Raw genomic sequence first — 27,513 nt, forward strand, 5'->3', positions numbered from 1 at the left:
GCTGGGAGTCCCCTGGGACAAGGCAGGAAATCAGTTGCTCTCTGAGGGCATCGACAACATGGGTTTCATCTGTTTACAGCACTCAATTACCAGTGACCAGTGCACGGGTGCACAAACACAGGCGGGAGGTGGGAATGGCAGAACCAGTGCTGTTCAGACTGCCTACAATATTGCATTGTAAATTATGTCTTCAGCTAGCTATAAATTTGCCAAAAATTTAGTAGTTTAGATTAGAGACATGACACTTAATAAAACAAATGGTTTTATACTGCTTATGTCTTTTGCTGCCCTGTGAAAAGTCCACCTACATCTGGCTGAGTTACAAGCCTTTGAAAAGGCAATTCACACATGCTCTGGAGAAACATATTTAATTTTAGCATTTAATGACCCTAAGGATTGCCTCATGCTTTGGCTTGGTCTCCCAGGGTAAATAAACTTGTTCAGCTCGGGTTGATGGTTCAACGCCCACAATGCGCATCTCCTGTCTAGGCCATGGGGTGCAGAGGGCTTTTGTAATTACAACTTTTACTTGTGATCACAACAACTTTCCCTGCACTTGGCCAGGCTGTAGCAAGACATGGAGCCAGGATTTGGAAGACTGACACCCCATGCTCTTGGGGCTGCATCCTCCCTGCTATTGGTGGGAGAATTGGAGAGATTAGGATTTAGAGGTCAACCCAGCTGGGATAGTGGGAACTTGGGTCACTGGGATGGGAGCCACAAGGCAGACTGAAAGATGAGGCAGGCGTAAAGGACTGGAAGCAGCTGGGCTAGGAAGCACACTTGATGGGCAAGCAAATGGCGATGGTTAGGGCAAGGGCTGATGGGGACCAGGAATCATCCTTTGGTTAAGCCTGTTAGGTGTAGACCTGGAGAACTGGATCCTGCTCTCCCTCTCTCCCAGAGCCCCTGTGTCGGCCTGGCAAGTCTCTTAAACCAAACTTCACACAGATGGTGAGATTGCGCATTGCTTATTTTCAGCCTGCCAAGCTATACACTCTGGAGTCTAATTTCCAGAAATACTCAGCGCTCACCTGCAACAGAAATCAATGGGACATGTGCTTTGAACACACAAGTTGCCATGTAATGCTGAGCGCTCTGCAAAATCAGCCTCTTGGTACTGGGAAATGGGGACACCACATTAGAGGTGTACTTGGACCCTAATCTCACTGCACTTCAGCTCTCCACGTGGAAAATGGAAATAAAAAACCCCCTCACAGTTGTGCTATGGCAGTAAATGAATTAGCATTTGAGGCACACAAGTACTGTGTTGATGAACTCCACAGAAAAGCTCAGGAGGGAAGTAACAAAGGTTATCTTCAGAGCAGGCTTGGAATAATATGCAGGAAACGTGTCACAGAGCCACACGCTGAACCGCTAGAAGAAAGCAAAATAAATAGCAACTAACTAGCTCCACACTGTCTACCCTGAGCACTGAGGGAGGAAAGAGCCCTCCGAGAAAGAACGGTGTGTGCTCCTGGGGCTGGGGTGCAATGCGGGAGTCACAACGCCTCCACGCACCAGGCCAAGTGACTGCTGCTCCCACAGCCTACATTTTGGCTTTTCCCGCTGCGGCGGTGCTTGACTTTCCAGCCTAAATAGTACACCTGCAGGGTTGCTTTCACACTGCAGTGCTGTTCTTGTTAAGGATGGGAAACTTCTAATGTAGGATGGGTGAGTAGGAAGACTGACATCCTTTGCTCTCGGGGCTCCATCTTCCCTGTTATTGCCACACAGAAGTGAAGATATTATGATTCAGTGGTAAATCAATCTGGTTGAGATATTGGGAACTGGAGTCACTGGAATGGGATCAAAAAAGGCAGACTGAAAGATGAGGCAGGTGTAAAGGACCAGAGTATCTGAGCAAGGGGACTGGAAGATGTTGGGCTAGAAAGAACGCTTGGTGGAAAAGGAAATGGGGATGAGTAGGAAAAGCATGAATGGTGATGACAAGTGCATGTGTGTGTGTGAATGTGCATGTAATATTCATAAAGTGAGAGAAGAAAATTTTCTTCATTACTCGGCCTGAATTTCTTTTGTTTGGACATCATATTCTGCAAACTTTTTAGCAGCTTTTGCCGAATCTGCTGTAAATTGGTGTTGACTGCTGCTGCACTGTTGTCTTTATTTGGCCCCATTACTAGGCTTACCTTTTCATAGGTAACATATTGCACCCCAAGGGATTGAAGGTCTTCCAGGAACTCCTGTCTGAAGCAGATGCTCCTATTCTTTCTATGTGAAAAAAAAACCAAACCACATGTGGAGGAGTCAGTCTGTAGCAGAGAAAGGAAATGGAGAGGACAAGCTCCTACCCATGCCTTTCCTCCATCCTGGACTTGGGATGTGACCGAGGCAAAATCTTGACACACAAAGTCAGAAGTACTTAGGAGAAGGAGATATCAGGCACATCTACACTGATGAAAAAAAGACCAAGGTGTGTACCCTAATTCCAAGGTCAGTGGCACAGACTGACTCCTGCCTGTATTGCTCAGGGATAGCCTCTGCCAGAAGAGTCTGGCTGCATTTGCCCTGCACAGCACCTGGCTCTTGCTCTCCATGGCCTTAAGGCATGAGACTATATGTGCTATGCCAAATACTTTAGCATTTCTGTATGTTTTCACAGTTCAGAGTGTCTGCAGTAAGCTGAGAGCTGTGTCATAGCCCACCAGAGAACTGTTTTTACAAGGAAGTGCCAAAGGGTATGCATTGCATCCCCTGGGGTGTGGTGTGGGCTAAGGGATGGGTCAGGACAGGGTGCACAGCCGGCTGGACCATGGTTAGAGCCAAATGCGGGGCGGTCTCACCCCTACTGCTCTTTGGTGCAGACCCTGCAGTGAGCTGTGCCCAGGGTTTGCAGTGGGGAGAAGCAGCTGGGGCCAGCTGTTGGGAAAGGAGGGGCATGGAGAGAGCTGGCGGGCACAGGGAGGACGAGGGGTCTCATGCTGGGGTTCACTCTGCAGCAGTCGCCTCTTTAGCGGTGTAAATGCACTCACAGAGACTTCTTCCCACATGCGGTTAAGCACAGATGTGGGCTATGGTCACCCCTGGCTTTGACTTGCCAAGGCACTACTCAGAGACCTCTCCCTAGGGTGTGTTAACCATCAGGGAGAAAGATGGTTACCGCTGCCATGGTGGCCACGAAGCCAGCTCCTCTTTGGGAAGCACAGCAGCTTGTCACCGTTGTCCTCTGGGCTAAGCACTGGGCTGGCAACAAGGTTAAGCCAGAGTTTTGGTGCTGCTTTGCCCCCTGACTCACCACGAGGGTGGATCACTTAACCAGCTCAGCCGTGCCCCTAGACACGGATGCTGCTTCACCTCTCTTGAAATGCTGTGGTCGGCGTATCAAAGCTGCCCCTCCGGGCAGGTCTCTGCGGCACACCGCTGTGCTGTCTTAATGCAGAGCTGTGAGCCGATGCAAGTGCACAAGCTGCGGAGCTGCATTAGCAAGAGATTTCAGGAGGGCTTATTAGCCTGGGCAGAGAGCCACACTTCATGGCTCCTGCGCTGGAGTTGTGCACCGGCCGAGCAGAGCTTGCCTGCATCTGCCTGCAGCACCTGCGGGAGCACACGTGTCTTTCAAGACGCCTTGCCCATGCATTTCATTTTCAAGTGCTTTCAATAATAAAGGAGTACCTTTTACCACAATTATTTCACACCTTCACATCTGCATTGTTTCTCTAATACCGGGGGAAAAATCCTTTGGTTTCCCACCTGATGAAGCCATACTCTTGAGGTGTGTTGCAGAGCACCCTCTGGGGTGCTGCACCCTCCTCTGCGCTCTGATGGGGAGGGAGGAGGGCAGAGAAAGAAATGCCCCTCAGACCTTGTCAATACAAAGATTCACGGGTGTGATTTTAAAAAAATGCTTATTATGTTCTGTAAAGGGAATGAATAATTGGGAGATGAACAGCCCTGAGGTGCTGGAGAAATGGGAAGGGAATTAGAGGAAAATGAGCAGATGGGAGGTGAGAGAGAGATGAATAGATACACATGAAGTGATCTGATTGATTGGCTGCAGTGTGTCACTCTGAGAGCTTGAAGCCTCCTGCACTTGGGTGAAAAAAACACGCCACCCTCCTCCTTCCTCCACAAAACCCCCCAAAGGAAGCCCAGCACAAATGTAGCGTATCGTTGCTCCTGTGGGCTGCAGCACATCAGCATTGCTGTGATGAAAAGCATAAAATGAGGGATCAGAGAACTGAAAGATGTCTTTTAGGGCAAGCATGCTATGATACGCTGGCAGTTACTGTTAGCTCAGGGCAGGATTTGGGTACTTTATTTTTTATGGGAAACAAAACTGATACCCAGCAGACATCAATTCCTGTGAGCTGATTCACTCCAGCTGTACTCTGACAAAAGCCTCCTGAAAACAGTGCAGCTAGAAGGCCTGCATCCAGCCTTCTTACATGTTTTTTGACTGAATTTGAGATAGTTGCATTAAAATGACCACACACATAAAGCCATCTGCTCTCTTAGATACTGATGTACATACCTATGCAGTGCTGTCATCTGAAATATATGGCTGACCTGCTGGAGAAACAGCTGGGTAGTGTTGATTTTCCAGAATTCCAAATATTCTTGCTGAACACTAAAACAGCCATGGGGATTTGATTGACAGTTTAAATGGAGCATACTCAAATGGTACTTGGGCTTCAGAAGTGAGACTGAGAATTAATTTCTCTTTCCATTTTCATTTTGCTCTCCTAAGCAAAGTTACCTAGCCTTGGAAACTATGCTAGGAAAGTCTATGGGCATTGACTTGTCTGTTAATTACTTCAGACTTAGCTCCCAGCCCACGGTGATCACATTGTACTTTACAGGAGCTAAGTCTCCCGCATGTATCATGTTAAAGAAAGACAGGTACCGGGTCTGCCAGCTCAGGGCCTTACACAGTGACCCTATCTGTGTGATACAAACAATTGTCTACTTGTGTTAGTATTTAACTCGACCAGATCCTCCACACCCAAGCATCTTCCAAACTGGTTACTGGGAATTTTTAGCTGAGAAAGGAGGAAAACCAGAAGGCTTTAAATTCAAATAAACTCATTTATAATTCCAAAGTTGCAGCACACACAGAACATGCCACGTTTCAGGTGAGTATTAAAGGTAATATAGTGTGAGGCAGTTGTTGGTACGGTATGTAGGAAATGTTGCCTCGCAAATCCTGGAGCCTGTTCCCCCTGGTGTTAACAGATGAGAACTCATCAGAACAGGGACCTGAACGTAGGTAAGCTATGAATCATATGCTGTGACCATATGTTTAGAACGGGTCAGATGAATTGCACCCTGAGAATGTCTATTTCTGCCATTTATAGCACAGAGTGGCCATAGATGTCTGATGGTGAGATGAATCACAACACAAGTGACTAAAATGTAGTGATATGAGGAGAAGGCCAATGCAATTACTATTTCCTGCTTAGATGATTAGTTCATACCTGGCCCAGGTCAAAATGACTTGGACATTACAAACTAGTTGCATTCATCCTGCAGAAACAGCAGCACAGGTGAGGCTCTGCTGCCTAAGTATAGGCATCTTGTATGATTTTAGGCACTTTGATGTCCTCTTGGCCTCCATCCATTAATCCAGAAAGACATGAGTCCTCTATAAGTCTTCTATAAATCCTGAGTCACAACAGTCAGCCATGGAAGGTTGTCTTGGATACTCTAAGGTGCCTAAATGGCAGTAGGTATCTACATTTAAGAGCTGAACGTCACCCACGTTGTCAAAGTTGACATCACAAAGGCATAATAAGCTTTGAAAGGAAATAATTGTCCTGTCAGGATAGAGAAACGTGAATTGGTATGGTTCAGAGAAGCTGGTATTTCTGTGGGCACAGAATCACAAAAAAGTTGAGGACCTCTGGAGATTTTCTACCCAAGACCCTGCTTAGAGCAGGGTCAGCTAGAGCAGGCTGCCTAGGACTATATCCAGATGGATTTTGAATATCTCTAAGCATGAAGACTCCACAATCTGTCTGGGCAACTTGTTCCAGTATTCGTGCACTCCCTCAGTAAAAACATTTCTTCTTATGTTAAAACAGAATTTCCTGTATTTCAATTTGTGCACATTGCCTCTTCTCCTGTCACTGGGTATCGCTGAGAAGAGTCTGGCTTCATGTTCTCCACTCCACCCCATTAGGTATTTGTACACATTGATATGGAAAGGCAGCAGAATAAACATGCAAGCAGAAGTTCATGGCACCAGACAAAAGCCATAGGGTCCTGACAGAACAGCATCCACAGCATTTACAGGGCCAAAGCTTAGACTGAGCTTGCCAAACAAGGCAAGTTCTGTACTGCTCATTTACCATTTCACATCAAAATGGCTTAAACTGTTGTGCAAGAAGGTGTTTTGGTGTTTTTAATGCAAAGATGGTTGCAAATTACAAAGACTAGTCGGGGCAAAGGTACTTTGGTGCCTGACTGCAATTTATTTTTCAATAGGAGATTAAGGTGGAGTTGATACCCAAACACCTTTCAAGAACCATGATCAGATTCTACTTAAAAATGTGAAACGTGATTATAAAGTCCTCTGAAGAAAATGTTAATGCAGGTAGCAGTACTTTTAAAACAGAAACTAGCCTTAGTCCTAGGTTCAATACTAGAGTCAGCATATAACCCCCCCTAAATATTGTGTAAACTTGCACATACCTAGAATATGACTGCTTTCCTTGAACTAAGTGTGTTAGATGCACAAAAGCAAGATGAAAACAACATATAGGGTGCATTCTTTCAAATAGTATTTGTCTTACATTAATTTCTACAGCCACAAAATGTAGTTATTGGTCAGTTGAAAATGCCTTCTGCAAGAGTGGCCTATTGTAAATCATCTTTTCTCTGTCTTTAAATAAAGTATAGCAATAGAATACATATTCCAGGATGTTCTAGGCTAGTAAAATGTATCTCCCACGCTGAGTTACTATATTAGATTGTGAGCTGCATTGATATATATTGCCAAAATGCTTTTCTGAGCATTTTTAATATTTACCATAAACGAAGAATGCGGAAATGGTATTTTAGAATCTTGTTGAGAATTGAGTAATTTTCTTTTTTTCCTACTTAAAATTGAAGTTAAAAACAAAACTGGAAACATTTTTCAGCAAACTGATGCATTTGGAAAATGGAAATCTAAACACAACAGCAAGTCCTTCATTGTGGTGTCTTAGAAAATAGTGATGATTGTTCAAATCATTACTGTGCCCTTCAGATAGATGTCTGAGCTTCTTATTTTAGGATAGGGGGCTAAGCAGCTTCTAGCAGAAAAGGAAAAGAGATTGTTACTGCAGAGCTTGGCAGATACTAAAATCTCAGTTGTATCCCTCTGCATGTTATTCAGAAGGGCTGGGCATAGCATTTGAATTATTTGGCATCTTGAATTTGGAGGTCAGATGGGCTGCAATGCATTTACTTGATGCTCCAGCTATTTTGGATCAGTGTGAAGAGGAGCAGCGTGGTACCTGCATACAGAGTTTGGGATTATGTTGCTCCCAACCTGGCACGCATCTGAGTACCAGTAAAGGGGAGAAACTGGTATCTTGCTGTTACAGGTGCAAGAATATTTTCTTGTGTAATGACATGAGAGCAGAGATAATCAGCAGTGATCACAAAAGGCACAAAAGGCAAAATTGCAATATTTTTCACATCTGGCTTAGAGCAGAAACTTTCTATATGCTGGCAAATGCTGCAATGGATCTGCAACTTTTTTTATTCATTGTAGGGTAATGGGTCAGACAGAGACCATACATTGGTGACGAGTACTAATCAAGTGCTATTCTAGTAGTCCAGAAAAGAAAGTAAAAACCTGTTGAAGTTGTGATTTGAATCCATTCTGTATCAGTTTCAAAGCCATGTGATTAGTTTTTGCTGTTACATACTAGAAATATGTAAATTGCTATTTTGCATAATCTCCTGAATCAGCTGCTTTTCTATATTAAAGTGCAGTCATAAACATTGTGCATGTCACATTACTGTAAAAAATACACAGTGAAAATGTTTGGGCAAACATATTTTCTTTGAAAATTTTGGCATAAAATCTTTCCATTGAGCATCCAGTTTTTGTTATCTCTCTTTGGAGATTTTTTATTTAATGAAATTTTTTTATTATGCTTTAATGAAAGCTCCGGGCATAAGAATAGGAAAAATAATCATAGAAGTTATTCACAGTCATGGTATTCAGTCCTGATCAAGTGCTGCAGTACCAAAGGATGCAATCTATTAATGATTCTTATCAAAAGAGAGGTGATATCTAATCTCATTAAATAGCTAAGGCTTAAACTGAGGTTACCATAATGAACAACTGGGAACTACAAACACATCCTGTAGGGAATAAGAACTACCCCTAATTCTAAAAGCTATCCACGAGAAAACTGGCTCTTTAAAATGATACTGTGCACTATGCAAATGCCCAGGCTGGATGATTCTACCCCTGCCTTTGAAAAAGTTTGCTTTTTAAAGGTTCCCGATTCACATGGTGATTTTCCTCTAAAGCTCATTGCCCACTCCAAACTGGGAGGCAACTCCTAGCCCCAAAAAGACAAAATGGAGGATAACAAATCCGTGTAACAATAAACTCATCAGTTCCTCCTTCCATAGCTCAGTAAGCAAACACTGGACTACACAGACCTCAGAAAATGAGAGAGTCTTGAATTTTCCCACTACTTTAAGCCCACTCAGCTTTTGTCACTGCAGGAAATCATGATTATCCACTTTCTCTAGTGTTCACTCTTTTTTTTACGGGTTGGGTTTCTTTTTTTTTGTCCATTAGCAAGAAAGGATAAACTATACTTCCCACCTTGAACACAGAAATTAATTTAAAATGGACTAGCCCTGAATAAAGTTCTCTTTCAAGAGTGCAGACAAGAAGATAAATTGCAGGACTGGGCACACCAGAAGCTCCCTCATTGTTGTATTAATTCTGGCTTCTTCATTGATCTTGGGTAACTCATGGAAGTTCTGCCCCTTAAACCCCTACATTAGTGATATGTGATTTATCTACTCGTCTTTCTCAAGATTTGTAACAAGCATGAGCTGAGACCCACTCCTGCAAGCACTTGTACAAATGACTTCGCTTTCCAGTAAGCAGTTGCGCAAGCGGTTTTGCCTGGGAAGACATTAATCAGTAACACAGCTCATGGTATCTCAGGATCAGGCCCTTAAGTTGCTTAGTGCGTTCAGCATTATGGAGAGTAGCTAAGCACTAAATATTTTGAAAGCATTTGCATGTCTTCTTGCTTTCAGGTCCCAGTCTGTGGTGGAAGCCGGCACGCTGAAACATGAAGACCCGGGGGAAAGCGAGAACACCCAGCCACTGCTGGCTCTGGACTGAGCTCTCATGTGCCCAACACACACACAGATACATTAACAGACTTCCACCGTACCAGAAACCCACAGAGCACGACACACACAAACACACGCACGCATTTTGCTCGAGAACAAGTTCTTCATGTTTCTTGACCAAGTAACAACTGTCACCAGCCATCTGTCTGTGTGGCCAATGCTGAACAAAAACTGAGAAATTTCTATTGACGCAGGAGCCTGTCCATATACAAAGAATTTGTTCTTTTTTTTTTTTGACTTATGACATTAAAATATTGGAAATTATGGGACTGCTTTCTCTGTTTAAAGAAACCAGGGTGTGTCAGTAGTTTTCCTGAAGACTCCAGCAGGGATGCTCAGTTTTATAGAAGTGAAGGTTAAGTGTGTTCTAAGGAAAAGCATCTCAAATTTAAACTTTGCACTGTAGTCAGCAGTTTAGTCTGGCTCAGAGGACAGAAGCAGCAGCATCTACAGAGTGGTCAAGTTTTACAGAAATATTTTCCATTAAAAAAAGAACCCCCCCCCCCCAACAGTGCCAGCATAATATCATTCAACATGACACTTTGTGACTGCCTCATCCATGCTGCTTATAAGAGGTCACATTTCAGTATCTAGCAAAAATCATTATTAACTTTTGAAGCCCTTCTAAAACTGTCAGCTGAGTGGAATGAACTGTGTGGGCAGCAGACACATGCAATTTGAAATGCAATTATTTAATTTTAACGATGTGTTTTTCCACAGGCAACTTGGGAGCCTATTAGATATGTGCATGTGCGTGTGTGTGTGCATGTGTGAAGGGGGCTGCTAGGGAGACCCATTGGACACATTCACCAGTGATTAATGGTTCAATCCAGATTGTTTCATTTAGGTCACAAAAGCAAATGAAAGCTCTGCAGAGCCATTTACCCCCTTCCCTCCTGCAGCCAAGTGAATGGTGTGGCCAGAATGGTATGCTCATTGCAGATGTGGGCCATGGTTAAAATGAATAAGGAAAACTTAGAATTAATTATTCAGTACAAGCTTCTGCTAGAAGGAAATGTGGAAGAACAGAAGAACTGAAATGCCAAAGATCAGTTTGTTATTTCTCTATTTGCTCTAGCTGCAAAGAGAGTCCCATCCCTTCATTGAAATGGAAACCAGATTAAAGAAATAAAAGAAAAATCGTTATCAGATTACATGTGCAGTGACTTTATTTCCTAAACTGGTTACAACCACTGTACACACCTTTAGTCTTCAATTAAATTGCCATACATTGACAAATTACTAGAACAAGCGGTTGGCAACAACATATCAAAGGTAGCAGTGTAAATCATATATATAAAATGAGATGATAATGGGCATGAGACTTTGTAATGTGCCTCTGGAACATCCACTGAATTCATAAGTGATACACTGAAGCAATGATATAGTTCAACTGGACATGGTCAGCCCAAACAGGTAGACTGACAAACTACTGCCTTTATCTACAACAACTTTTCATGCCTGCACAGGGCAGAAAGTACATCCTGCCAGATCCTATCAACACACCTGGGATTTACCTGCTACTATTTGTACAGAATAGCCTCATTTAGACTAACCTTCTTCTGTAGCAGCATGTCATTGATACAAAGCCTGGCCTCCATGACAAACAGCAAGTCTTTAAGGCAGTGGATGGTCCCAGCAAGGCAACACAGGAGTCGGAAAAAGAAGCAGAAGCTTGCAGGAACATTAAACTAATAAGACAACTAAACCCATTTATCTTTGGGATTTCTTCCATTCCCCCTCCCCTGGCATTACCACCTATTACAGAAAACAAGGATGGCAACTCCTGGTAACAGGACACCGCTCCCTTCCCTTCCCTGGGCTCACAGGCATTTGGGTTTGTCACAGAGAACTTACTTAAAGCAGAAAGTGAAAAATCAAACAGACAGAAAAAGACAGACATTGGCTATCATATTGCAGCATTAATGAAGAAAAACTTTGGTTTACGATTTTTCTCTGTTAATACACTTACCTCCACTGCCATTGAATCTTTGTGATGACCGTTACTGTTACAATCACTGTTCATTCAAGTAGGACTTGTTCTGCCCAAGAAGTGCAACTATCACTTAAATCTAGTCCTTGAGGATTAAACCTCGCAGAGGATTAGAATTATTTATTTTCTTTAGCTGTGACATGAATAAATACATATGATGCCTTGTATATAACTGTATGATGCCTGTATTTAACTGTAGGATCTTACACAGACTCTGTGCTTGCAAGCAAGGTAACTACAGGCAGGGAGGAACCCACCTCCTAACATCATGATGAGTACGTACTGCCTTACAAAAAGGAGAGTAAATTGTCCTTTTTTGTCATTTCCCTCTGTAAATAAGTCTAAAGAAAAAAAATTAAATTGCAATGGTTCTCCATTTAAAAAATATTTCGATTCAATTTTTCCATTGGCATTTCCAATGTTGAAAAGCTTTTTCAAGATGAAATACCAGTTGGCAAACAGGAACACCAAAAATAATATACCACTTATTCACTGCATAATTTCTGTGGTTTGCTATATATATCCTCCCCATGTATATAGCTAATCCAGTAGCTGTACCTAAAAAAAAAGATATGTTCTCAGCTCTTTGACAGGTAGGCATAGAGTAGATTCACTCCAGTGTTGCAGGAGCTATTTATAATACACCTTGCCATATTCAAGGCACTTAAGATTTTAACTGGCCAATATATGACCACACAATTTAATAAACAGTGCTACTCCAGCGCATACGCACATCTTGGGTAGATTACTTTTATCTATTTGCCAATAGCAATCAGAAAAGATAAAGTATGAGCCTTCAAAGGAACAATGAAACAATCTGAAGGATGGCATGGATTTTCATAAATAAAGCTCCAAAGCTTTTACCACTCCTTTAGTATTTACTCTGAGCTATAGAAACTAAAATGCAACATTAATAAAAATACACTTAAACCACAAATTTTGGTTTAAACAGTTCTTGATTCCTTCATTACAAACTATGTCTTTATTTTAGAGAATTACAAAATAGTTTATAATTTGTACTGCTTGATCACTTTACAAAGATAGAAATTATAGCCTCTGACTAAACAACCACCAAGAGATTTAAAAAAATTCTTACTATGACCCCCCCAATAACAAGTACCTTATTTCCAGTTTTGCACGATTCTCCTAAAGCCTATATTTTCTTAAGCGTGAAACTTACAAATCTTTTCAGTTTTCATGATGATTAACTGAGAACTGTTACTTTCTTGTATATTATGTACAGTCTCAGTGTTATTTTTGATACAGACAACACATTAAAGGCTAATTATCATAGCTGTCCAAAACTGACTCTTGATCAGAGAGGGTTTATCAGTTTAACAGTCAAAAAGGAAATTAAAGTGCACACCTCCAGAAACTGGTTACACTAATTTATGGTGCAATCACCATGTGTTACATGGCATTACAAGATTTAATTACCTAGTAAAATACAAAATCTGAAAAGCATTCAGTTTATGGGAATGCAAAGCTCTTATCTGTATTTTGCTTCAGCAAATGTGGCATTCTGGTCACGATACTTAGGTACCGTGATATAGTCTCTGCAGTACAAAACCACTGAGCATTAAACAAATAAGATGACTGTTCAGTGTCTTTTGGACAACAAAGCCAAAGCTGTGGAGATTAAGTAACCTCAATGTCTCCTTGCTTAGTGTCTGTCTCTCACAGCCCTTGGTAATGATGCCACCGCCCTTGACAAGCCCTGAGCATCCTAGCACACCTATCCACACCCGGCTGGTTTTGCGGGCAAGTAGATAACAGCCAGCCATAAAGATCAACAGTGCAACCTCAGGTCTCTCTTTCCTGTTAGTGTTCTTAGAAGTTAACAGGTGGAGGGTCCTGCACCCTCCATTTCCCATTAAACAGTAGAGACCCAAAAGACCAGCCAACTGCTTAAACATCCAACCAGTTTTCTTTCTTAAATATAGGCCTCTTTACCATATAGTAAATTCTGCATGGCAAATACAGAGCATACTGTAAACAGTACTGGGATGAGACTACCTCAGCATTATGTCATACATTTCAAGACAAGGAAAACACCATTAGGTCAATTAAAGGATCATTCTAGCACTCTGTAGGATGCTCGCAGCAGAAATTAACACAAGTTAATAACCTGAAGCTCTCTGTCTGCTCTGCTTTCTGGCAGGAAACCAAGTTAGATCTTGTCCTTCTGCCCAGAGCACAAGAAATTCTTCATATTTTTTTTCTGCTGAATGACCACCCAAGGGCAGCCTAGAAGGAGCCCCTGGAAGGAGATGCCCCAGACCCTTGCTGGGTAGAAAACGAGTATCACAACACAAGCTTTTGTAATGATAGGAGAAACAGCAGTTCACCATATAATCCTAAGTACTGTCAAGCACTTTAAGATCAGAGCCTACAGGTGTCACATTTGCTCAACATCTTCCAAAATCACATCATCAAACTAAGGTTGCCTGCTAACTAAGAAACTATTTTGTTTTAGAAGAACAAAGCTTCACTAATCAGCTGATTATGCAAGTTTCTGTTTGCATTTCCAGGAAGGCAAGAGAAGGCCACACTTGGCAAAAATGAAATCTGTTCATCTATAGTGTTCTCCTTCTGCTGATAGCTAGAGATGCACTTATATAGATAATGTTTTTTAAAAAATAGTGGTTGATTAAAGAAAATTTGTTCATAATTATGCTAGAAAAATACAGTTACTCAGGTAGAAAAAATACAAAACACATATAACCCATTCACATTATCTACAGTTGATAACATAGGGACATGTTCTATGCCTAAAGCAGCTAACATTACAACTGCATACTGATTTTTCCAAGTTGGCTGTGTGCATATGTTTGCAAATACCTTACATGTTACTTCCCAGAAAAAAGCCTGGGAAGTATTTCCCAGATGTAGAATCGCAGATCTTGTGCCTGAACATGGTCGGGCAGGTGACTGACTGACTGATGTTGTACGTATAATATAGGCATAACAAAAACATCTGCACATTCCTCAGTTTGAAAATCCAGACCTATTGCTCTTTGGCTGACAAGATTTGTATTTTCAAACTTGCAGCTGGAAAAACAATACATATCAGTGCTGTATCAGTATGAAACAAAACATGGCTTTTTTTTTTTCTTCTTCTTTTTTTTCTTTTTTCATATCAAGTCCTCTGTGATTGCAGAATGCCATCCTGATCTCTTCTAAACCTTACAACATTTGTATTCTTAATATGCTGGATAAATTAATCCTATTTGTGTACTCCAAAGGGGTTAAAGCTCCTCTGCTCCGCTCATCAGAAGGAACCCCTTAAATAGCAGGAAGGGTGCGTCTCTGTTGTGCTGTTAACTCAGGGTGCCACACATCCACAATGAATATCAGGCGATAATTTTCAGCATCCTGCCATACTTCATGTTCGAAAGAGTCATCAAAAATAAGAACTTTCCCTTCTTCCCAGGTTCTGCAACACAAAAAAGAACATGCTTTAGTGTAGTATTTGAAGTGCCATGGAGCAGGCAAGCTATACATCAGCTCTGAAGAAGCTCTTTGACATATGAGAACGACTTAAACAGTATATATTGCACAGTCAGGATTTCACTACCTAACATAAAGAGACTGGAGTATCAGAGTTTTGATTTAAATAAACTACAGGAAGATCAGTCTAATGGACCTTCACATTATTGAGGGATTGTTTCCCCTCACTCTGCAGTTATGTCCACATACACATTCAGACATTTATAGTATTTGTTATTGATATACTTTTAATGAGTCCAATAAGGAAGAAGCAGGTATAATAGTGGTGTAGTAATCAACTTTTCTCCTTTTCTAATCAGATACATACATAATGAGTGATGGAAACTGAGGGAATGACCAGTGATATGGTCATATGGTTTGAAAACAAATCGCATTAGATCAATCTGCTTTTTCTAAAAATCAAAACAATAGAAGTAGGCCCTGATCATTCTTTAAGTTTCAGGGACGTTAACAGTCCTGTCCCATAAATCCACTCAAAGCACTGAGTCTGAAGATTTTTCTTCAGAGGAAGGTTGCAACGCCATAGTGTACACTGAGTTAACTATATTGTCAAAGCTGAACTGGGAGGATGAGACCACATCACTTAAAGCCCCTCTGCTTGCCAAGTACTGCTTAGGCTGAGCAGATCACTGAACAGCTGTAAATACCCTAGGTGAGTGTTCATTACACCATGGAAGAGCCAAATTTTAACAGTGATACTTTTCCAAGATCTGTACCTTTGTTAGGCAGAAAAAGGGATATACACAATTTATTCAAAGTGGCTTGGTTTTGAGCACCTCCATCGCTTGAAAAATTAACAAAATTACCAGATTTAAAAGCAATGGCAAGAGGCAACGCAGAAGGAAGATATTAATTGTTGGAAAAAATCAGTGTTTCTGTCAACTTTACGAAGTACAGAATCACAGAATAATTGAGGTCAGAAGAAACCTTGGAGCATCTGGTCCAAGCCTCTGCTCAGAGCAAGATTAACTGCAAAGTTAGATCCAACTATGAGGTTAGATGAGATATCTCAGGTTCCTGACTACTGGATTTTTGAATATCTGCAACTATGGACATTCCACTGTCCCTTCCTGTGTTTCACCAACCTCATTGTGAAAATTTTCTTCTACCTAGATGGAATTTCCTTCACTGTCACTTGTGTCCATTGCCTCTCATTCTAAAACCGCACACCTCTGAAAAGAGTCTGGCTCTGTCTTCTGCATAGTCACCCATCAGTAGCAGAAGACAGTAACTAGTATCCCCTTCAGTCTTCTCTTTTTCTGACTCCAAACCAGCTCTTTGAGCTTCTCATGTGTCGCACGCTCCAGTTGCCTAAACAATTTTTTCATCCTCCACTGGAGTCCCTCTAGTTTATTGATGACTTTTTTTGTACTGAAAGCCATAAACCGGACACGGTGCTCCAGAGGCAGCGTCTTGAGTGCAAAAGAGAGGGAAAAAATTGCTCCCCTCAAACTGCTTCCTATGCACTTACTAACACAGGCCAATACACAGCTAGCCTTCATCAAGATGAGAGCACATTATAAGTCACATTCAACTTGTCCCCTAGGACCCTTAAGACCTTTTCTGCAAAGCTGCTTTCTACGCAGTCATCAGCCAGCCTGTACTGTTGTAAGATGTTGATCTGTTGCTACCAGTTGCAGGGCTTTGCATTTGCCTTTGTTGAATTTCATGAAGCTTCAGTTGGTACGCTTCTCCAGCCTGCTGAGATCTGGATTCATAATTTTAAAGAGAGGTTTAACGCCTGGTTAAATGCAGTCCTGAAACTGTGAAAAATCAGCAACTGATCAGTGACCATTAGTGATAATGTCACAACATGTCAAAAAGTCACTGTGCTAGTCATTTTGCTGCCCCTCAGATCTCAATCTTACCCACTGCATTTAGGCACAGTAGCTGATTATGTGTTACATGGTTTATCTATTGTAAAGTCAGGCAGTGGTATGAGCAAAGCAAATTTACTATGCATTGCAGCAGGACAAAAGCATGCACCTGATTATACCCCTTCAGGTGAGACTGGATGAATAACGGTCAATTGAGTCAATAATGGTCAAAGAAGTGTTACCTCCTAAAGCCACTCTACAATGAGCACATAATCAAGTTTTTTAACAGGATCCCTTAGGAGCTGAAGTAGTCCAAGAGGATGGCTGCCCTTAAAGCGAATTAAGAACTATGAACAGTAGTGATGGTAAAGAAACAAAGGTCTTGCCATCAAAGATGGAAATATGTTGCTTAGCTCATTCAACTGTGTTCACTCACAGAGAAAACAATGTTATTTTTTGAAAAACAGGGAGAAAATGAGATTTAGACTCTCAAGTCATCTCAGTATTTTTAATCCAGCAAAAGCAAAAATTAAGCATCAAAATTTATGGGGTTGTGCTGTACTGTTCTGAACAGAAATGGAAATTGAAATTGGATCATTTCAACTTAAATGATCATCTAAATATATTTTAAGCGAGAGTAGATAAACCAGAAAGCATAACATAGCAAGAAATTCACACTGGCTTGCACACAGACATCAGCCTTGAAGGCTCAGATAATGAGCCTTTTGCAGGTTTCAGCTATGATCATGTGCTTTTTCTGCTACCATGTCAGTTATCAGATAACAAGAATGTTTTATGCCATATCGACCCTAAGTCTCTGCTACTGCACTAAAGTTACATTGGTATTATTCAATTCAATGGGAGTCAACCACTGGCAATGCTATGTTGTGGTAAAAAAATCAAGCCAACTTCGGGGTTTTTTTTGGGGGGGTGGGTTTTTTTTGTTGTTTTTGGGGAGGTGGGGGAATTTACTTTTGTTTGGGGGGTATTTATTTTGGTGGGTTTTTTGTTGTTGGGAGGGGTGTTGGGTCTTGGTTTTTTGGGGGTTGGTTTTTTTGATTTTCTTTGGTGTTTTTTTTTTTTTGTTTATTTGTTTGTTTTAATTTTAAATTAAACCAAGCCTGAAAAATCCTGCCCTAAATAGCCTGAAAATGCAGCTCAGTTAAGGACAATAAAAACTCCAAGCACCCAGATGAAGTAGCTTCAGAGGTTAAAACCCAGGATCTATCATTTGCATCATAATGCAATGGGCTGTTTTGCACAACAAAGAAAAAGTCATAAAGTTGACAGAACTATTAGCCTCTTTTGAATAGATTACAAACCCCACCATTAGCATGCAAATAAATATTTTCTAGAAGCCTTCATGGTGTGAGAAACACTTCACAGTGCGACCATAGAGACACTATTATTCTGGTCTGGTGCTGAGCCACTTTGGGGTAGTTTCTGTATCACCTGCAAGGCTTTAGTGTCCCCGTTACAGGTGAGATCTTGGACTGGCTCCTGCATGAGGCTGTAATTCTGCACCTTCATTTCAAAACATGATTACCTTGTCTGACAGAGATGTTCGATTCTGATAACTAGATATTATTTACCTACCATTTTTGTGTATTGTACCCTACACTTTACAGAGCTGGCACTTCAAAATAGCCAAATGACCTAAAATTGCTATACTTGTACAGAATAACAACGAGGTGTACCAGCGTCTAGCAGCTGCAAAAAGACTCTTCTGCAAGTGAAGGAGTAAAACACAGTACTAGACAAAGCTGAATTGCCTGTCCATCAAGGATGAGTTGCATTGTAACATTGCCTCTCTAAACACCCACACTGGGTGGCACAGAGGTAACCGAGTACAAAATTCTCTCTGTTTCTGTTCTCTATCTCATACACACAGCAGTGGGACACAAGGCCAGAAAAGGCCTGACCTATGCTAACCTTCATATTTGAGCCAGCTCTCCTATTGGAAACCACTAGTTTACCACTGCTCTGAACCACCAGGAGGGGAGGAATAGAAAAAGCCCAAGACAGGATTTCCTCCTGGCACCATTCCCTTCCACGGTAGTTCACCCACCTCCTCTTTCATGGGAGAAGGGATGTAAAAAACCCTTTCATTGCCAGCAGTAGACACACTTTCAATGTTTTCAGTGAAAATCCTGTCTTTGATTCTGAATGTTTAGCTCTTGCCAAAAGCAACTAAAGTTAACACATTTCAGCACAGGCTGTAGTCAGCTCTTGAATGTTTTACATTTCAAACGGGCAAGTCCGATGCATAAGACTGAGCCAGGTTCAGGAGCCTGGACATTGAAGTGCTCTGTCTGCAGCATACCAGCAGCAACAGGCATTTTCTCCAGTCTTGACTTTGAGGGAGTGTTGCTACCAAGGAGATAGTTAAGTTCATTTTCCACAGGACTATCCCTTCTGTTCGGGTTAAGACAAAGAAGGGTGCCCGCTGTAATAATGAGTGGTGAGCTGTGGACACCTGCTCTCTTGGCAGAAGATCAAAATCACCACTTTGCTCACACAGGCTACTGAACAGCCACCTAATGGTAATGCCATTCAGTTACCACCAATCTGAATTCACAATAATGTCCTAAAGTGAAAAGACTCCACATGTCTATATTAGTCCTCTAAGTCTATTAGCTACCTCTCCCTCTGTTATTTAGGATATTGGGTTGGAGTGCTGGAAGCAAATGTCCATATAGGTGGTGTAGATTGTAACACTGACTGTGACAGATTATTAAATAAGCTATATGTTGGCAGGAGTCTATAGTGACAACATTTTTGGTTATTAACAGTTGGATACTTCTAGCCTCAAAAATTCTGAGCATTTCTCGTTGTAGTTGTTTTCAAATGTTATGAAAAAAATCTTTGCTACATATTGCAGTCATGCAGACAGGAGTGGCATTTCATTTCTCAATATCAAACATATGTGTACATTACTACCATGAAAAGAATTCAAAATTAACACTTTTTGCACTCAGACACTGCAGACAAGACACAGAATCTTCCAAAAATATACATATAGATGTTAACCAACATTAGAATTTCACCTAAGTCTCAGAAAATTAAATCTGTAAGCAAAAAGCAACATAGTTAATACTATATTCTTCTGTCTGTGTTTAATAATATCATGCAAAAACTTCTCACAATTTCTCGTATTTCTCAGGGGAGTATATGCCCTGATTGTAAATGTATATTTTGTTTTTTGCACTAAGCAAACAGAGACAAAACTTGTTTTCAAGTCAGCATAATTATTCCCTAAGGGGTAAGAACTCTTACTTAAAATGCGCTTTAAAGACATTTGCTACCTGTGTAATTCATTGGGCCAAACACTTCATAGATGTCTTCGTCTTGAAATCAACTTCAACTGGAATATTTTTAACTTAATTATAACAAATAATACCAGCTAGGAAGGAGGCTTCTGCCAGAAATACAAGAGTATTCTGTCACAGTGGTGAAAATGGAGGTACAGCTTCATCTTAGCTTTTGCTGAATAAGCAACAAATTCTAAGTCCCCCCAAAATCAAAACAAAGAGAACTCTGTTGGCAACTATATCAGACTGGCTTTGCAAAAGTAAACACAGAGACTGTGTGGACTAACCCCAATGTTATTTCCATGCCATAGCAGAGAAGAGCAGGTTTGTCTCTAAAGTCTCTTCTGGCATTGTTTGAGATCTTATATTTATATGTTTGTACCAAGAGTTAGGGTGCAAATTGCCTGTTTAATGAAATATATTACATCTCCTGATCAGTAAAACACACCTTTTTTTTTTTTTTTTTTAATTACATGCAGTCCCACCCCTTTTTCAGCCTTGAGGAAGGTGGAAAAAGCAAACCAAAACAAAAAACCCCAACCATACCTGTTCTCTTGGGCACACCGAATTCTGCAGCCTTCCTTAGGTATCACCAACCCCAAATGCATCCTTAGCCGACAATTGGTGGGCCCTGTGTGGGGCCAGACATGAGTCCCCGGGTGCATGATAGAATATTTGATCTGAAAAAAAGAGAAAGGCAGGCCTTCAACAGGTTCAGCTTCACAACCGTACTGCTAGGAGTTCAGGACTTCATTATGTCTCATCCTTGATGATAGGCCAAAAGTGCAACGTCACCTTTTGTTAGAGTCTCTGCAACAATTGCGCTGTCTCATGTCCTAAAGGTGTTCAATACTACAAAAAACATGTCTTGTGAGGTGTGTGTGCATCCACGGGTGTGTGTATGTAAAAGTGTATACTTTTGCTTAAAATAACTAGTATTCATATTTCAACCTGAAAATAATTATCTCCTATCTACAGTCAGAAAAATACCTTCTTTCTTATGGAAAAACTTACAGACACTCTTATTGTTTAAAAGGATGGACCACAGGAGACAGAAGGCCTGTGTTAGCCAGGCTGACTGGCCCCTCTCAGATGACAACATGGCTGTGAAGGTCACTGTCAGACTTGGCTGGAGCAACCATGAGATGGTGGAGTTCAGGATCACGAGAGGAGGGAGAAAGACAAAAAGCAGGATTACTACCCACAGCTTCAGGAGAGCAGACTTGGGCTTATTCAGGGATCTGCTGGGAAAAATCCCATGAGATACAGTGCTGGAGAGAAGAGGGCTCTAGGACAGCTGGTTGATTTTTAAGTATCACCTCATCCAAGCTCAGGAATGGTTCATCCCCATGTGCAGGAAGCATGGCAACCCAGACAAAATTGAAAAACAAAAAGGAAGCATACAAGAGGTGGAAGCAGGGTCAGGTCACCCAGGAAGACTTAAGAGACACTCTTTGAGCGTGAAAGGATGAGGTTAGGAAACTCAAAGCTCTCCTGGTGTTGAATCCAGAGATGGAAGTCAAGGGCAACAAGAAAGATTTCTACAAATACAGCAGCAGTGAAAGGAAGCCTAGGAAAAATATGGGCCTGCTGCTAAATGTGGCAGGACATGTGATGACAAAGGCCATGGAAAAGGCTGAGACACTGCTTGCCTTCTTTGCCTCCATCTCTACTGGTATGACTGACGTCCAGGAGTCCCAGGCACCTGAGGCCAGTGGAAAAGACTGGAATAAAGATGACTTACCTTCAGTAGAGAAGGATCAGGTTAGGGAACATTTAAACAAACTCAACAAACTGGTTCATGGGTCCTGATGGGATCCACCCATGACTGCTGAGGGAGCTGGATGACGTTGTGAATCCACACTCAATCTTTGAAAGGTTATAGCAACCAGCAGAAATCCCTGAGGACTGGTAGAAAGCAAATCTTTTTCCTACCTTCAAGAAGGGCAAGGAGGAGGATCTGAGGAACTATAGGCTAGTCAGCCTCACCTCGATCCCTGGGAAGGTGATGGAGCAAATAGTCCTGGAAACCATTTACAAACATGAAGGAAAAAAAGTGGTGGAGCAGTCAGCATGGATTGATGAAGGGGAAACTGTTCTTTACCAGCTTTCTATGGTGAGATGTCTAGCTTGGTGGATGAGGGGAGATTAGTCGATATTGTTCATCTCAGCTTTAGTAAGACTTTCAACACCGTCTGCCATAAACAACCTCATTAACAAACTGATGAAACAGAAACTAGGTAAATTGACAGAGAGGTGGATTGAAAACTGGCAGTTCAGCCAGACTCAAAAGAGTTGTGATCAGAGGCACAAAGTCCAGCTGGAGGCCACTCATCAGAGGTGTGTCCCAGGGCTCAACGCTGTTTAATAGCTTCACAAATGACTCAGATGATGGGACAGTGCATCCCCCTCAGCAAGTTTGTAGATGATAGAAAATAGGAAAGGAATGGCGGATACACTACATTATTTTTTTTTTTGCTGCCATTCATAGGAACCTTGGCAGGCTGGAGGAAGGAGCAAACAGGAATCTTATGATGTTCGACAAAGAGAACTGTAAAGTTCTGCACTGGGGAGGAATAACCCCACCCCATGTACCAATACAAGCTGGTGGACAACTGCCTGGAAAGCAACTTCCCAGAAAAAGACTGATGTCCTCATTGACAACAATTTGAACATGAGCCAGCAATGTGCCCTTGCAGCAAAGACGACCAACAGCCTCCAGGGCTACATTAGGGAGAGCTTTGGCAGCTGGTTGAGGGAGGTTATCTTTCCCCTCTCCTCAGAGTTAGTGAGACATCTTGAGTGCTGGGTGCAGTTCTGTGCTACCTACTATGAGAGAGACATGGACACACTGGAGCAAGTCTAGTGGAGGGCTATAAAGGTGATTAAGGGATTGGACCATCTGACATACAAGGGGAAGCTGAGAGAGCTAGGACTGCTCAGGCTGGAGAACAGAAGGCTCAAGGGGGGATCTTATCAATGTATACAAATACCTGATGGGACGAGTGAAGAAGACGGAGGCAATCTCTTCTCAGTGGTATCCAGTGAAAGGCAAAGAGGCAATGGACACAGATTGAAATACAGGAAACTCCATTTAAACATAAGAAAACACTTTTTTATTGTACACTGGAACAGGTTGCCCAGAGAGGCTGTAGAGTCTCTATCCTTAGAGGTATTCAAAACCTGACTGGACACAGTCCTGAGCAACCCGCTCTAGTTCAGCATGCTTTGAGCAAGGGGTTGGACTAGGTGTTGTGGTTTAACCCCAGCCAGCAACTAAGCACCACGCAGCCGCTCACTCGCTTTCCCCCCACCCAGTGGGATGGGGGAGAGAATCGGAAGGAAAAAGGTAAAACCCATGGGTTGAGATAAGAACAGTAGGGAAGAAACTAATAATAATAACAATAATAAAACAACAAAAATAATAAAAGGTTTGGAATATACAAAACAAGTGATGCACAATGCAATTGCTCTCCACTTGCAGACCGATGCCCAGTTAGTTCCTGAGCGGTGATATCCCCAGGCCAACTCCCCCCAATTTATATACTGGGCATGATGTCATGTGGTATGGAATACCCCTTTGGCCAGTTTGGGTCAGCTGTCCTGGCTGTGTCCCCTCCCAACTTCTTGTGCCCCTCCAGCCTTCTCGCTGGCTGGGCATCAGAAGCTGAAAAATCCTTGACTTTAGACTAAACACTACTTAGCAACAACTGAAAACATCAGTGTGTTATCAACATTCTTATACTAAATCCCAAACACAGCACTGTAACAGCTACTAGGAAGAAAACTAACTCTATCCCAGATGAAACCAGGACACTAGGTAATCTCCAGACATCCCTCCCTTCTCATCTCAACCCTTCTGTGATTCTACAGCAACCCAATGAACAGGAAGTGTGAATAATGCATGACAGTGGCGAGAAGCGTCTTTTCAACTGAGAAATCTGCACATCTGACTGGGATAGGGTAACTTTGATAAATCTTAGGGTTTAAGGTGTTGCTTGCTCTCCAACTGTAACAAAATCAGCAGAAGACAGTGTGTGTCTAATGCCTTAGCTGTTCCCACCATCTTAGGTTTCAGCTTACCAGCACTTTCTTATGACAGCAAGTGATAAGCTCCACTGGCCGTGGTGAACACAGATGCTCTAACCCACCACTTCAGCTACACCAAGATGCGTTAACTACCGACAAGTTATACTATGGTTGTAAAGTAAAATTCCAAAGAGTTAAGAAATGCCCAGAATTACAACTGCCTGTGCTACTTTTAGTTTACTGTTAAGAACGATATAATTTTTAACAATATGATCACTTGCTATTGTTCTACACAGTCTCTCAGCAGCATTGAGCAGGTTGTGAATATTTTACGTTTCTTTTTATCTTTGTCAATACACAAGGTGCCCAAAGCATCCAAAGGGTCTATCTATCAGAGTTCCTGATTTCCTGATTATGTTTGTTCCCATTGCTTCCAAGTGCTTCAGTACATGAATAGAGATTAGGTGATATTTTTAATTTAATTTACCAGTAAGAATCTGAGGCATGGCTAGCAAAAGACCAAAATTGTCCTAGGCATCCCCTAATAACTGGACGTAAAATGTAAGACTTCTAGAGCACCATTTTTCACACTATTTTACATTTTATATGTTCAAAACACATAACTACAGCTATAGTGGTGAATACACAATGCTTCCACAAACCACGTCCTGGTGACAACATGTGTGTTGCCAAAAAATAACGAACAAAACAGTAGCTGTCAAAGAAAATTTGCTCTCTGGGATAGATCCATTTTGGCTGTGGATGCCACAGAAAGCAGTTTTCTTGCTGTTAGCCACACTGAGCAGGATGACCTCTCTCATCAGTTATATTTACTACAACTAGCTTTTGCAACAAATCAATGAAACAATAGCCTTGTTCATTCCCACAGCAGTAGCCATCTAGTGCACTTCTGCACATCAAAAGCAAGAGTCTGGTGAAAAAGCTGAACACCTGCTCTCAAGGCTCTGAATTAGGATTATGCTAGCACTGTGTTTTCCAATTTTTGCATCCTTAATTTTGGAACGTGAAGGTTATTCTCATGTGGTCATTACAGATAAAATATAATAACTTAAAAAAAAAAAAAGATTAATGAAAAATTCTGTCCTACAGAATCACATGATATCTGTATTGGGCCATTGATTCATCTGTGTATGTACTGATCCATACCATACAAGTCTACTGCATGATTTAATGAGGTTAATATGTAGCCGAGTAGTCAGTACACCAGGCACAAGAAACAAATTTTGTTGGCATGCAAGGCCACAGCCCATAGATGTAAAATTTCCTTCCTTAACCTTTAGGAAAGAAGCATGTGACAGCAGTACTGTTGTTTGGCTTCCATGAGGTAGGTGATTCTCCTTCAGTGTAATGCAGTCAGGCTGGGGTAGGTGGTGAAGTATATCACAGTGCGCTCACTGGCTCACTGAAGTAGTCTTGTAAAGTTAAGTTCAGCCAAGAGTAATTATAGGAAAATTCAGGTTAGAAAGGCCCTAATTCAACCTCCTGCTCAAAGCAGGGTTAGCTGTGAGTCAGACCAGGTCACTTAGGGCTGAGGTTTAGTAAATTGTTACTTATTGGTTGACCCATGGCAAATAAGTGCTTACCTACCACAAGCTTCCAGTGAACACAAAGTAAAATGGCTCAAACTAAAGATTACATAGAAAGGCTTCAGCTAACATTTTAGCTTGTATTTGCCAAGGGGTAAAATCTGGCATATTTTTAACCGTTAACTTCATTGTGTGCTTGCGGCATCATTAAATATGCCAAGGTCACGCATACCTCTATATACGTGCCTCAAAACCACCTGCTCCCAGCATTAGGAATTTGCAAAAATGAAGTTTGCCAGGTACCTGCCCTCTTCTGCAGCCAGTAGCTTCCGGGAATCTTTCCAATAAAGCACATGTTTTTGGAACACTTTTACAAGCATTCTCATTTTTTCTTCCTAGTGAAAATAATGGATAGAGCATTGGTAAGAGCAATGAACAAACATTTCCTTGTTTTCTGCTTTGCAGAAGAGCAACAAAGCTGTGAAAGAGCTGACACTGAAAAACAAGTAAATACTATTATTATTCCCATTTTACAGATTGTGAAACAGAAGTACTTACTCATTGTAATATCAGAGCAGCCTGCACATCTTTGCTTTTAAATGATTTGTGCAGACCAGGCTTTCTACCGTTTTTTAAACATGATTCTAAAAGTATATTAATTAATAAGGCTGCATAGAAAAAAGATGAAAAATGCCACCAACATCATACTTTTTCAACACCAGATTATATTTTGATATAAGTTGCTTTTAATACTTTATTTTACAGTACTCTTTCATATGCAGAGTCTTATAAGAATTTAAGGTCATTCCAGTAGTTACACCTCCCACTGCACAGCTCAGGGACAGGGCAGCATGCTTATTAAAGTCACATTCTTTTGCTCATACCATGTCTGAATGACAGATCTCACCTAGCTGACAACACAATATTGAGGATGTGCCTTCTCCCGTGTTCCCATCTTCCCTCAGGCTGATCAGTACTATGCATTACCATGCAAAATGTTGGCAGCCTTGCTAGAAGAGGAGTATTACCCTCAAGGCTTTCTTAGAAGTGCTTGGGGACAACAAGTTTTTGAATAAAGAACTCTTGTTCACTGTTGCAGGTGTCCCAGACACTATTTTATTAGGTCCCTTCTTCTGCAGATTCAGTGATTACAAAAACGGTTCTGGAAAAAAAATGTGTTGCTACTCCTTATTACACTATATTAATCTGAGATAGTGCAATTGGGGAAAGAGAAGAAATACAAAATGTATTACCTTGTTGCCATAAAGTAAACTGGCTCCAGTCTCCTTTTTCTCGTAGATTCTCATCTTCAGGCAGGAAGAGGTTTCTTTTTTTATCCATCACAGCAAGCCCCTCATCCCGAATGAGCTTCCAATTTTTTTCTAAGGACTGTTTAGAGAGCCATGTTACTGCACTGAGAACTTACTGTGTTTGGTTTTAGTACTGTTTTTATTTTTCGCTGCCACTATTAACTTTTTTTTAATTTAAAAGCACTAAAAAAGTGTTCATCATCATTATCAAGTTTCTTTATATTCAATTACCTTCTGACACGTTAAGGCAAGAAAGAGAACTTTCACAGCATTCCTCAGATTCAATTACATTGGGATCATAAAATTTCAATAATCCCCAGCCTCTTTGCAGGCTAGGCCTCACTTTGACTTGTTTTTTGATTAGCTTAAGGGCTCTTTAACAGATCATTTTGTGTTGCAAGCTAGGAAGAGTATTGATCTTCTTAAAGACAACACATGTTACCTGGAAGCACTCCTGTGACCAGAAAACCACTTGCATAACCTGGAACTCCAGGTGTTGACAGAACATCACAGTTCAAAGAGTACAAATGTAAACAGGGCACTTAAATTAACGGTAATGATTTAAACCTTCAAAAAGGTTTGCAAAGATTCACTTGCACATGCTGATGCTATTGAAAAAGATCAAATATGACTTGAAATGTCAGGTGATGATCTATGGAC

At 41.4% G+C, this 27,513-nt stretch overlaps 2 protein-coding genes across 7 annotated transcripts in view; one reads left to right on the plus strand and one right to left on the minus strand.

Moving 5' to 3' along the window:
• The window catches only part of CLVS1 (clavesin 1), a 95,864-nt gene extending 86,315 nt beyond the window's left edge, over window positions 1-9,549 (plus strand). Inside the window, exon 5 of the mRNA XM_075024335.1 lies at window positions 9,238-9,549. Coding sequence (XP_074880436.1) covers window positions 9,238-9,325 — 88 coding nt within the window. The 3' untranslated portion in view covers window positions 9,326-9,549. The remainder of the gene's footprint in view (window positions 1-9,237) is intronic.
• Window positions 9,550-10,488: 939 nt separating this feature from the next.
• The window catches only part of ASPH (aspartate beta-hydroxylase), a 121,137-nt gene continuing 104,112 nt past the window's right edge, over window positions 10,489-27,513 (minus strand). For all 6 annotated transcript variants that reach the window (XM_075023353.1, XM_075023349.1, XM_075023348.1 and 3 more), the window contains 4 exons: window positions 26,797-26,932; window positions 25,847-25,938; window positions 20,514-20,647; window positions 10,489-14,765 (listed from right to left, as the gene is read on the minus strand). In XM_075023353.1, coding sequence (XP_074879454.1) covers window positions 14,615-14,765; window positions 20,514-20,647; window positions 25,847-25,938; window positions 26,797-26,932 — 513 coding nt within the window. In that variant the 3' untranslated portion in view covers window positions 10,489-14,614. The remainder of the gene's footprint in view (window positions 14,766-20,513; window positions 20,648-25,846; window positions 25,939-26,796; window positions 26,933-27,513) is intronic.

This window comes from Buteo buteo, chromosome 3 (genome assembly GCF_964188355.1).
Source record: "Buteo buteo chromosome 3, bButBut1.hap1.1, whole genome shotgun sequence".
Lineage (NCBI taxonomy): Eukaryota > Metazoa > Chordata > Aves > Accipitriformes > Accipitridae > Buteo > Buteo buteo.